This window comes from Stylophora pistillata, unplaced genomic scaffold, assembly GCF_964205215.1.
Source record: "Stylophora pistillata unplaced genomic scaffold, jaStyPist1.2 SCAFFOLD_151, whole genome shotgun sequence".
NCBI classification, from domain to species: Eukaryota; Metazoa; Cnidaria; class Anthozoa; order Scleractinia; family Pocilloporidae; genus Stylophora; species Stylophora pistillata.
In genome coordinates this window covers 47501-60000 of record NW_028290847.1, presented here as the reverse complement: position 1 = coordinate 60000, position 12500 = coordinate 47501, and the positions used below count along the sequence as shown (strand labels likewise).

The 12500-nt window shown below is 38.7% G+C and overlaps 1 protein-coding gene, 2 long non-coding RNA genes and 1 pseudogene across 6 annotated transcripts in view; 2 read left to right on the top strand and 2 right to left on the bottom strand.

Moving 5' to 3' along the window:
• Nucleotides 1-381: 381 nt before the first annotated feature.
• On the bottom strand, nt 382-2709 carry LOC148715799 (uncharacterized). The gene is made up of 2 exons (XR_015995848.1): nt 1790-2709; nt 382-618 (listed from the first exon to the last, which is right to left on the bottom strand). It is a non-coding gene; the product is annotated as an uncharacterized LOC148715799 (long non-coding RNA).
• A 2902-nt stretch (nt 2710-5611) lies between these two features.
• Nucleotides 5612-7305, top strand: LOC148715798 (uncharacterized; annotated as a pseudogene).
• Nucleotides 7306-8056: 751 nt separating this feature from the next.
• LOC148715797 (uncharacterized) lies at nt 8057-9223 on the bottom strand. Its single transcript, XR_015995847.1, has 3 exons — nt 8726-9223; nt 8511-8616; nt 8057-8265 (listed from the first exon to the last, which is right to left on the bottom strand). It is a non-coding gene; the product is annotated as an uncharacterized LOC148715797 (long non-coding RNA).
• A 30-nt stretch (nt 9224-9253) lies between these two features.
• The window catches only part of LOC148715796 (uncharacterized), a 28241-nt gene continuing 24994 nt past the window's right edge, over nt 9254-12500 (top strand). For all 4 annotated transcript variants that reach the window (XM_088746499.1, XM_088746496.1, XM_088746498.1 and 1 more), the window contains exon 1: nt 9254-9466. In XM_088746499.1, coding sequence (XP_088602625.1) covers nt 9320-9466 — 147 coding nt within the window. In that variant the 5' untranslated portion in view covers nt 9254-9319. The remainder of the gene's footprint in view (nt 9467-12500) is intronic.

Below are 12500 nucleotides of genomic sequence, written 5' to 3'. Positions count from 1 at the left end.
AGAAATTTATCAGCTCTCATTCTGGAAGCTTTAACACTCCTAAGGAATATTTAACGATTATTCCACGAGCGTGCACTGGATATGATATGATTGATAGCCAATGAGGTGCTACATGCCTCGTTGGCTGTAATCACCTCCTATCAAACAAGCGCAAGTGGAATAATTGTGTTATTAAAAACGTTAAATTAAATTATTAAATTTTATTAGATTTTTACCTCCCTTTTAATTTTAAACTGACACGCATGCTTACCATATTTGTAGATTATGGTATATTGGCTGATATACCATAATGGCTAAGCCAATAAAAAGTCTTGAATTGCATTATCCAATTATCTAGTTTTTGATAAAACTGATTACTACTCACATTCATTTTCACTGAAATATGGACAAAACTTCTGAAAACTTTAATGGTAATTTTACCGTCACAAATACAGTAGACAAATCCTATATAGCATATTAGTCTAGACAAGTTGTGTACAGAGAACAAAACACTAATAATTTCAACAAGAAGTAAGCTTCTGGGAATAATGACAAACTCTTCAATAACAGCTAGCCACAGTAAATGTCACAGCCATCCAATCTGTCTATAGTACCAATTATTGGGTCACTTCACATTACCTTAAACGGAAGAGAACATAAGAAGCAACAACTTCAAGAACATGACACATACAGCAAAGTGAAATATAACTAAGCTGGTTTGGAATTCATTGCGCCATTCGTTTCTAATAACACAAGAAAGTGAAGGAAACGGCACCAGTTTTACTGATGAGACAAAGCCCATGCAATTTTTGGAGGTAAATGGACTAGTTAGACCGAAAGCTACATAGACAAACAATTAACTGACAATAGTGAGGGATTTGGGGGCCAATTGAAAAATAAGTTTTACCTAAGTTTTTCCTCTAGTTAGCCCATGAAGCTCGAAACGGCAATAATAAAAATTACCTCCAAAACACGGTAAAAAAATAAGCGAAAAACCTAATTGATTGAGGTAAGACCATAACCATTGTCAAGACACATGCTAACCTACCATATACAACAGACTTGGAGAGTAAAAAGGACAAAGACGGTTTTGGGTCATGACTTGGAAAATCCACCAAAACCTCCCTAAAAATAATTCGCCGACGGTTGTAGTAAGAGCGACTTACGAACGAATCTTACCAACGGTCAAACATTTAGTGACAACAGCCAAAAAATAGATTCGTCTCATATTCTCAAGTTAGTTGGGCCTTATGGTGAAATAAAGCACTGCATACTTCGTTTGGCTGAATATCGATATATTTTCGAAAAACTCGATAACTGAATTTTGACCAAAGGCCGCTTTTGAAGCTCAAAATTTCAGACTAATCTCGGAGCGTCGCGCCACGAATTGAAAACACTTGGACCGATAAAAACTACCAAATCTTGAAAACAACATCAATACATATCTTGACAGTAATTTGAGCAATTCTTGATGGTTTATTTACACAATCTAACTGAATTTAACCGACCTTCTTCTAACAAGATTAAAAATAGGTAAAAACTAACCCGTTAACGTTATTTTACTATGTGCTATACAAAATAATCGACTGAAAATCTGGCTTTTGGAAGGCGAAGTGTGGTTCTTTTCGATCTCCAAACGATTTTTTTAGGGAAATGATTCAGTGCGATTTAATCAAATTTTAAAGTTGGATAAAATGAGCTGATTTGACGATGCCGTCAGTTGTTCGAAAGTGTTCACATTCAAACACAAACTCCATTGTTTCGCATTTTACATCCAATCTACATCTTATTTAACATGATATCATCTTACCGTCCATATTGCTGTATCACAAAAGGGGATTGCAGTCCTAAAGTTGTTGCATTGCTCCCTCAATAGCGATAGAACTTGGCAGGATAGTCAACACCTGATAATGATTGTTTTACAAAGCGTATCTCGGGGTTTCTCTATTCCCACTCCGTTGAAACACTTTGCGTAAGATATCTTATATAAGTCTACAACCGAACCTATCCTCGAAGACCCAGGGGCTGAGTCGATTACAAGTATGGGCATGAAGAGCCCCTGGGGACATTGTCTTACAAGACTAGTTCCAAACGGTCGCAGTCGTTCTGCCATCTGATTGGTGCCAGAAAATCTTTGTGTTTTTCTGCCCTATCAGAGTAAAGTTAACAATTGGTTCATTCTTTAGCGTGCACTATCGAGTTATGGAGCACGCGTGAAGTTTGGAGAGCACGAAAGAAGCGTAAGAGTTGCCCGAGGCGATAGCCGAGGGCAACTCTAGCTTCATGAGTGCTCTCCAAACTTCCCACGTGCTCCATAACTCGATAGTGCACAGCTGAAAGCATGAACTAATTGTTTTAGAACATAGCCAGTGGAATTGTGCATCAAATCCGACGCGAAAAACGGACAACACTATCAGTTAAAGCAAATCGTGATGGCGCTGATGCCGAGTATGCTTTTCCTTTGTTTTTCTCTTTTTCTGCCTCATTTAAGAACTCTAGCCCAAGGGAAAAGGTCCAAACATTGTCTTCGTTTTCGGACTAGTAGGTCGAGTGTCTGTTTGTATCCATTATTGTCGCGAAATATATTATTTTTCCCCGCGCTAACAATGGCCGCTCGCGCGAAAAAAAAAAATTTCTGGCGAAGTCGGATTTGCTGACGCTATCAGCGTGCACTATCGGGATTTTGAGCACGCTCTCGTATAATGAATTTGATTGCGCGACTCTGCTAGCTATGTTCTGATGTACTTTAGAAACCTTTCGTGTGTTTTAACACGGACATACATGCTAGTAGCTCAGTTGCTCGCTATGACTGTTTGGACCGTGCGACGGAGATTTGCTTGAGGTGAAAAGTTTCAGTCTCAGCACACAATGTAAGAGAGATCGATCAGATTGTCCGCGAAAATTTTACAGGAAATTATACGGAATACTTGCGCAGGTATCAAGAGAGAACGTGTTTTAAAGTTTGTGAGGTTTGTATACAACACGATGGTTGAAGTCATTGATATGTCGCTTTAAGCGTTACACGACATTTAAGATTTAATCTTTAGATTTTTTGCGTAATTTGCTGTGACTGAAACTTTGCCAATCCCTTGAAGTTATTTCGTCGCACGGGCCACGCAGGTAGGTCGAGCAACTGGCGCTTTCGCCTACGGAGCTTTCTGCTTTCTGTGCGCGCCAAAATCTAATCTTCGCTTTGTAGTAAAGTCGTTCACAATAGGGCCAAGGTTGCAGAGAACCTTAAGTTCGTGGACGACCTCCAGCAAGCGCTAAGAGAAAGCTTAGCTGTCTTTCCGGTTAGCTAATTGAAATCTGAACAAAAAATTATTAATGCAGTAAATGGTTTGAACCCGGGGGTAACATGTGAAGGTGTAGTCTGATCGTCCGGGTGAGTGTAGTCGTGAGAAGGACTGTTGTCGGTGGTAGTGACTGACGTTTCGACAACCTGTGCGGAAGTCATCATCAGAGTCAAGTGAATGATTGTTGATCATCCACTTGACAATCATTCACTTGACTCTGAAGATGACTTCTGCACAGGTTGTCGAAACGTCAGTCACTACCACCGACAACAGTCCTTCTCACGACTACACTCACCCGGACGATCAGACCACACCTTCACAAAAAATTATTAACGACAACATCGTGAGGAGAGGTGTTTTAGGGCAGTTACCGAAGTGGTTTGGAAAGAGTTTAATCTTTCAACTGCTGCCTAGAGTGTTGAAATTCTTGAGCTGGGAAGGCTACGGATTCTCTTCTAGTCCCTTGGTCATTGTCATTTCACCTCTTCTGTCGATTGTTGAAGACCAAGTTAAATACCTTTGATCATTGGGAATCGATCCGATGCTGCTTTCAATGGGAAAAACAAACCCAAACATCAAGAAATATTGGATGGAAAGGGCGGGTTTGCTTTATTGCAAATGTTAGCTTAGTAGTACAGGGTCATCTACCCACATCTAATAAACAACAGTTTCCACGCTTAGCTTTTCTTTTTTTTCAAGCGTAGATTAGATTAGAGTTTGGCACGCACAGAAAAATACGCAAGTACCAGTTGCTCGACATACCTGCGTGGCCCGTGCGACGAGATAACTTCACGGGATTGGCAAAGTTTTAGTCATAGCAAATTATGCAAAAAATCTAGAAAGATTTAAGCTTAAATCTCGTCTAACGTTTAAAGCCACATATCAATGACTGCAACCATCGTGTTGTTTACAAACCTCGCAAACTTGAAAACACGTTCTCTAGTGATACCTGTGAAACTATTCAGTATAATTTCTGGTAAAAATATTCGCGGACAATCTGATCGATTTCTCTTACATTGTTTGTTGAGACTGAAACTTTTCACCTCAAGCAAATCTCCGTCGCACGGTCCAAGCAAACATAGCGAGCAACTGAGCTACCAGGATATATGTCCGTGTTAAAACACACGAAAGGTTTCTAAAGTACACTTTACTGTGAGAGGGCAGAAAAAAAACAAAGATTTTCTGGCACCAATCAGATGGCAGAACGACTGCGAACGTTTGGAACTAGTCTTGTAAGACAATGTCCCCAGGGGCTCTTCATGCCCATACTTGAAATCGACTCAGCCCCTGGGTCTCTGAGGATATAACCGAACCGTGAACCAAATGTCAGCGCAATGTTGCTAGTTCAGAAACATGATTCTCACGTGCAGAATAACGCTAGTTAATTCCAAATGAGGTCTACTGAGATAAAACGCAAAAATAAAAAATTGGACTATGAAGCACGTGGTTTCAAGATTTAAGGTCGTCTGTTACATATACGAAACAGGAGCAAACAATTATCTAACTCCTATCATAATTTAATGTTTCATAATTGAATGTTCATGGTACTTCGGGGGATATCGATAAAGCTCATTTTAGGTAAGAAAAAAAAGGCGAAGGATCTGCAAAGGGCATAGCCCATAATACATCACTGCAGATGTGCGACAAAGAAAAGTGTAGTGTTCGAATATTTGTTTATTTAAAGGAAGTTTTATAAGGGTCAAACCTGGAAAACCACAACTTTCGCTGAAATATTTGTAAAAGCCAACGTTCAAAATCTTTATATTTATACTACTTCTTCTCCAGAGGCTTCTGTGCCTTGTTAAGTTACTCGTGCCGGTTGTAAGACTACGACTCACGGAGCACGTTCATATTTTTCGCACGCACCTTTTCCCGGCAGCGGTCCGAAAAAAGCTCACATCTGGAAATAAAACCATTTCCACGTAGCTCGGAACTCAAGAAACGCTTCGAGAGTAATCACTGCACCAGCTGACACAGTAGACTCGACTGCGAGTCGGTATACCTACATCAAATACTTGCATTTTGGAAACAGTGGCTTTGAAAAATCAACTCAACTAGTTAGTTATTTGGTATTCTTTCCCAGGAAGGTAGCCAAATAGTGATCTATCCCCCTCAAATAAGGTCGGGTCCAAAGCTAGCAATGCATTATATGACGAAACATTATAGAGCGTGGCTCTCAATCCGCCTTGAACAGGGAAGAAGAGGTATAATTACTGTTTCCTGTTTTCTGGATCGTCTGTTGAAGCATAGTTAATAGAGGGGACTGGTTATGAAAGTCAGCGAGCATCAAAGAGCGAGACTATAGAGCAGCGCAGATGTTGAAAGTACCTGTCACGTGACCGCGACGGTGCACAAGCCAAACACAAGTTCAAAGATGGCGGATGGTGGAGAGGATCTAATTTTGATTGGCGATAGTTTTGAGGCAATTTTAGACATCTTTGATGAAGATGAAGTACTGCAGGAACAGTTTTTAACTGCTGCAAGTGAAGTAAGTGCAGAATATTTAGAAGCTTACTCTTACTTAGTCTATACTTTTTTTTTTTGAAGGGGTTTACGGAGCCACACGCTAATGTACTTTCACGCGACTAACTACTAGAGAACAGAGAATTTCCCGACGTTTTCAGATAACAATTTCCTAGCTATATTCTAGAAAAATTATAAAATTGTATTTAGTTTCTCTGGTAGAAGTGCCCTAGATACTAAAAATTGCCTGAATATTGCCTGGGTTTTGCTTTGTTAAAAATAGTTTACAGAGAATGCAACCTGACAACAAACTGAACATTGTCGCAAGTGCCTTCGGAAGACGGCAAGTATGTTAACATTTGATCATATTTCATAGAGACAGACTCTAATATGCTGAAACTATGATTTAATATTTTTTGGTAGGTCCAATCAACCGAGATTGTTTGCAGCGAGTGTGGGAAAAAATACAAAACAAGAGGAGGATATCAAAGGCATCGAGCTGCCAAGCACAATCCAAATCGGAACGAGCATCGTTTGACTTTGACTGCTAGTATTCTAGCTGAGATTGTACGCAATGCATTAAAGAACATTTATGAAAGGGAAGTTTTTGCAGAAGATCTAAGGAAGGAGTTAAAACAGTACGAGTATCAAGTGCTTGAAGAAGGAACTCAAGAATTCTCTGTAATGAAGGCATTATTTGAAGGCTATTCAAAAAATGGGAATGCCGAGAAATTCTATGGCAACTATTATGCTCAAGTACCATTGAAGTCTCCAATGTTTTTCAAAGGACTATCTCGTAATGCTGCAACACTGCTTGCAAGCAAGGTAGCTGATTTTATCCTGTCCTACTGCAAGGGCATTAAGTCTTCTTCTGACAGTAACCCACCTTCATCCCAAACTGTATTGTCAGAAAAACAAGAAGCTGGTCTTCAGTATGTTGGTGGATATGTCTTGCATAACTTGCATAAAAAGTATGCAAGAAACAATACAGCAGAAAACCAACAGGCAAGGGCAATATTGAAAGCTGGTAAACAATAGTATGGGTGTGAGAGTCAAAAACTGGTGTCAAGTTTAAGCCGGGGTGGCTAGTGGAACATTACCAAGTATGCACAGAACATTTCTCTTAAAACAGAGCATCAATTTCGGCATCTCACTTCAGTTAACTGCTTGAAAAAAGTGGATGTTGCTGGCATAACTCTCAACTCAGTAACTGACAGTGAGGTATTGTCAAGCTACCAATGTATGGTTTCTGATGCAGAGCTAATCCCAGAGGCTGAAGTGAGCAAAAATGTGCTTCATGCTATAGTAAGTTTGTATGTAAGGGTACGCTCCTTTTCATGTGCTGAGGACATCATTCAGCTCTACAAAGTAAAAGCAAAGCAAACAAAGGCTAAAGCTCTCCAAAAGGAGATCATGAGAAGTCATGATCAAGAACAAGCAAGGCCTGAGTAATGTAATAGATTTTTATTACACAAGACAAAACAGTTATATGATACATGGAGAAATATTTGTTGCTTTCTCACTATATTTGTTGTAATATTATTGTCATTTATCAAGAAGAGCATTTTCATTCCAAGAGTTGTTCACATATGGTATAAAAATTTAATTTTCACCAATTTCTATTTTTCATTTTTTATTTATAGCAAGTACCTAAAAGTATTAAGGTTCCTTGCACAATAGATTTAGAGTTCAGGAATCTGATAACAAATTCTTATTTAACAAAACAAATGGTTGTTACTGGTTGAATAAAGGTAATGCGTGTCAAAGAAACTAAATACCTAATGGAAACCATTGAAAAGTCATATGAAAATGAATATGATTGACCCCTCTATTAACTTTGGATTAACCAATATGATAGTTATAGGATAATAACATGTATCTAAATCATGTAGTAAGGAAAACAACACAAATGTCATGTAAATATTTATTTTCAAATTAAACATGTTGAAACAATAAATGAAACATTGGTGATTGATTTATGTGCATTAATTGATTGTTACATGAATATCTTGTATTATTGGAGTAAAAAAATTTAGAAATAGAGTGTAAATAGAGTGGCTTAGAATGTGCCTCTGCTAGCTATGAATACGCTAAACAGTTCTTTGCTTTTTTCTACATGGTAGCTTTTCATTGGTCACATTAACCCAGGCTTTTTTTTATGTCCTTTCTGCCTCTAGTGTTCCCACTCTGGCAGGAGACTGACCTTTCAATTCTAATAGTGTTGCTGTTGTAGCTAAAGGTCCTGATATCTGGATTGTCACACCTCCGGCCAAACTGCCTCTGCTTTCCAAAATATTCTTCCACAGGATCTTGACAGAACCTTTCTGTCAGGACAAACTCCATCCCCTCTGAAAGAAGAAACCTGGTGCACTCGATTGTAGACCTTGCAGAAATCTGGAAGCCTTCGTATGTCTGCCAAGAGAGGAACATCCTGGATCTTGCATTTTGGGTAAACTCACCCTCTCGGTTTTCAGTGCTCCCCTTCCAGCTCTGAAGATACTGCAGGAATTCCATCAAAAAGCCAAACCTATAAATATAAATTAAAAAATTACTTGTGTTCAAATGCATAGCAATTTATCAATACAGTCTGTGTTCTTAAACTTGAATGACAGACTTGTAGGCAAGAGTATTTACATGAAAATAATAGTGATAAAAATGTAATTTTGCTCTTAAAATCAAATTAACAGGTTATTATAAATTGAGTCTTATGATAGACAATTTGAGCACTAAACAACAAGTTATGATTATACCAATAGTTCAAGCAAGACTTACCATCAATCTTGAGTAGACCTGTAAGGTGCCAGGAATGGCTTTCGTTTTCGCTGGTGCTCAGTAAGACTTCTGACATTTAGGCAGACAAAGTCTTAAACCTGACTCTCTACGAAAGAAAAAGCTGTTTGTTTATATCTTAGTAGCTTGGCAACGCTACGCACATTACGCTCAGCAATCGTATCGTTCCATAGCAAAAGTTATCGAAAAATACTTACATATTTCAATATCTTCGGACAAAAAATGCTTTTCGAAAGTGTAGAGTTTGTCTTCATCTATCTGTCTTTTAAAATCTTTATCCATTTCCCTTGTTTTCTTGAGTACACCAAGCCACTCGTTGCGCCATCTCTTGTGATTTTCATCTTTCGCTAAGGGCAACTCGAAAATGCCGATTCCTTTGGTTCTTCTACAAGAACCACATCCAAAGTCACAGTGTACTCTTACTATAGCTATGAACGAGCTGTAGATATCCCTATGAGGAGAACGACACGCAATGCTGTTGCAGAGTTCACATCTTTTCTCTGCAACTCATTTTATCAGTAAACGAAAATGCCAGTTTGAAGCACTCGTGTCACATTTTCTCATAGCGTAACACCCGGTATTTCTCAATTGAGAATGTGGGTAGTAGCCAAGTGAAATGATCGTCTGGGCCATCTGAGCCGTCTGATGCCGCTTATTTGAGGCATTGTCTGGAGCAGCCAATGAAATCGCTTTATGGAATAATCCACGTTCGCCCGCGCGTAACAAATTCCACAACGTGCCGTCTGGTAAGCCTTCAGCGAGATAGTGGTTGTTCTTCGTGTGGAAATACAATGGCGAAACGTACGCGTATCTCAGATGAACAGAGAGGTATTTTAGAGCGGTGTTTTGCAGGAGGGAAGGTTGGAACGGGAACCATGTACAAGGAGATGGTTTTAAAATCGTCAACAGACACTGGTTTGACGAAGGCACAAGTCGAGGTAAGCTTATTAATTCATTTGGTTAACCTCGGCTGTAGCTTTATACCAGGTTGTGCCTCATTTTATCTCAATAATTCCACAAATCAAACAAAACTAGCTATTCGTATAGATCGTAGATGCATTTATATGTCAATAATAGCCTAACGCTTAAAGTTAATTGGATGTTATTTAGATCGTGATGAGGTACAGTTTCTATACTATCAGACAGTTAACTCTGCTTTAATTACTCAAACTCAAGATCATTCACGTTCATCATACATGTGTATTTGCATTTCAAGGTAATCCATCGATTTCCGAAATTTAAGGTTTTTATTTGAAAACATTATAAACATAAGAAGATCATATGCAAAGAGAACATCCAATAAATTAACGCGGAAGTTTTATTGAAATCTGATGACTACATTGACCGTCACCGAAATTATGCACCAATTAATTAAAATTTAGATAGCTCTGAAACACGATTTGACTTTTACTTTGTGTGTTATCCACGTTGCCATTCCTGTATCATAATAATATTTTTAACTGATACCATAATTAAATTTGGCAACAACTGGTATTGTTTGTAAAATATTTTTCGTCTTTTCCAATAAACTTGCGTGTCACTTCCCCTGTCTCGATTGGGCTCTTCTACATGCGGGTGGAAGCCAACATGAAATTATAATTTAAAATTAATGAATAAAGTCTTTTTTATTTGTTTTGTTTTGTTTGACTACAACTGTACGAATTTAAGATAGTTGTATTATTATTATTAGTGTTTTTATTATGCAAACCCACAAACTCATTTTGTCAAAGCAAGGTTCAGTTAATCCTAGGTCAGGATGAAGTAGAGGGGGTCTGTTGTAGGTCTAATAATAATAATAATAACAATAATAATAATACGTGTATGAGAACGATCCTTCGCAGTAAAGCACTATTTGAGCAATAGTGAAAATCAGACCTGAAAAAAATTTCAGGCTTGTACGGGATTCGAACCACTGACCTCTGCGATACTAGTGCAGCGCTCTACCAATTGAGCTAACAAGCCAACTGGGAGCAGGCCATCAAATTAATTCGATATAAACCCGTAGATGATAAATCAAACAACAACAAACATATGAAACATATGTGTGAACTGCGGTTATGAGACGTGTATGAGAACGATCCTTGGCAGTAAAGCACTATTTGAGCAATAGTGAAAATCAGACCTGAAAAAAATTTCAGGCCTGTACGGGATTCGAACCACTGACCTCTGCGATACTAGTGCAGCGCTCTACCAATTGAGCTAACAAGCCAACTGGGAGCAGGCCATCAAATTAATTCGATATAAACCCGTAGATGATAAATCAAACAACAACAAACATATGAAACATATGTGTGAACTGCGGTTATGAGACGTGTATGAGAACGATCCTTGGCAGTAAAGCACTATTTGAGCAATAGTGAAAATCAGACCTGAAAAAAATTTCAGGCCTGTACAGGATTCGAACCACTGACCTCTGCGATACTAGTGCAGCGCTCTACCAATTGAGCTAACAAGCCAACTGGGAGCAGGCCATCAAATTAATTCGATATAAACCCGTAGATGATAAATCAAACAACAACAAACATATGAAACATATGTGTGAACTGCGGTTATGAGACGTGTATGAGAACGATCCTTGGCAGTAAAGCACTATTTGAGCAATAGTGAAAATCAGACCTGAAAAAAATTTCAGGCCTGTACGGGATTCGAACCACTGACCTCTGCGATACTAGTGCAGCGCTCTACCAATTGAGCTAACAAGCCAACTGGGAGCAGGCCATCAAATTAATTCGATATAAACCCGTAGATGATAAATCAAACAACAACAAACATATGAAACATATGTGTGAACTGCGGTTATGAGACGTGTATGAGAACGATCCTTGGCAGTAAAGCACTATTTGAGCAATAGTGAAAATCAGACCTGAAAAAAATTTCAGGCCTGTACGGGATTCGAACCACTGACCTCTGCGATACTAGTGCAGCGCTCTACCAATTGAGCTAACAAGCCAACTGGGAGCAGGCCATCAAATTAATTCGATATAAACCCGTAGATGATAAATCAAACAACAACAAACATATGAAACATATGTGTGAACTGCGGTTATGAGACGTGTATGAGAACGATCCTTGGCAGTAAAGCACTATTTGAGCAATAGTGAAAATCAGACCTGAAAAAAATTTCAGGCCTGTACGGGATTCGAACCACTGACCTCTGCGATACTAGTGCAGCGCTCTACCAATTGAGCTAACAAGCCAACTGGGAGCAGGCCATCAAATTAATTCGATATAAACCCGTAGATGATAAATCAAACAACAACAAACATATGAAACATATGTGTGAACTGCGGTTATGAGACGTGTATGAGAACGATCCTTCGCAGTAAAGCACTATTTGAGCAATAGTGAAAATCAGACCTGAAAAAAATTTCAGGCCTGTACGTCTCATAACCGCAGTTCACACATATGTTTCATATGTTTGTTGTTGTTTGATTTATCATCTACGGGTTTATATCGAATTAATTTGATGGCCTGCTCCCAGTTGGCTTGTTAGCTCAATTGGTAGAGCGCTGCACTAGTATCGCAGAGGTCAGTGGTTTGAATCCCGTACAGGCCTGAAATTTTTTTCAGGTCTGATTTTCACTATTGCTCAAATAGTGCTTTACTGCGAAGGATCGTTCTCATACACGTCTCATAACCGCAGTTCACACATATGTTTCATATGTTTGTTGTTGAATAATAATAATAATTATAATGATAAAGGAGTTTCAATAAAGAGCGGTGCCTGTAGGACCATTTACTGCCGTCTGTTTGGATTTCATTAATGAAAATAAGTGATTTTAGTGGTCACATCCGTCTATTAAACTTTCAGTGGCCGCTTATAAGTATTGTTATTGAAACCCCTGATAATAACACCTTTATTTAGACACGATAGTGTTTAGAGCTGAACAGCCTGTGGGGTCATGTATAAATCCAAATAAACTGTAAATGAGGTAAATTTAAATGATTATGGTTTTTGAGGAGATGGGAAAA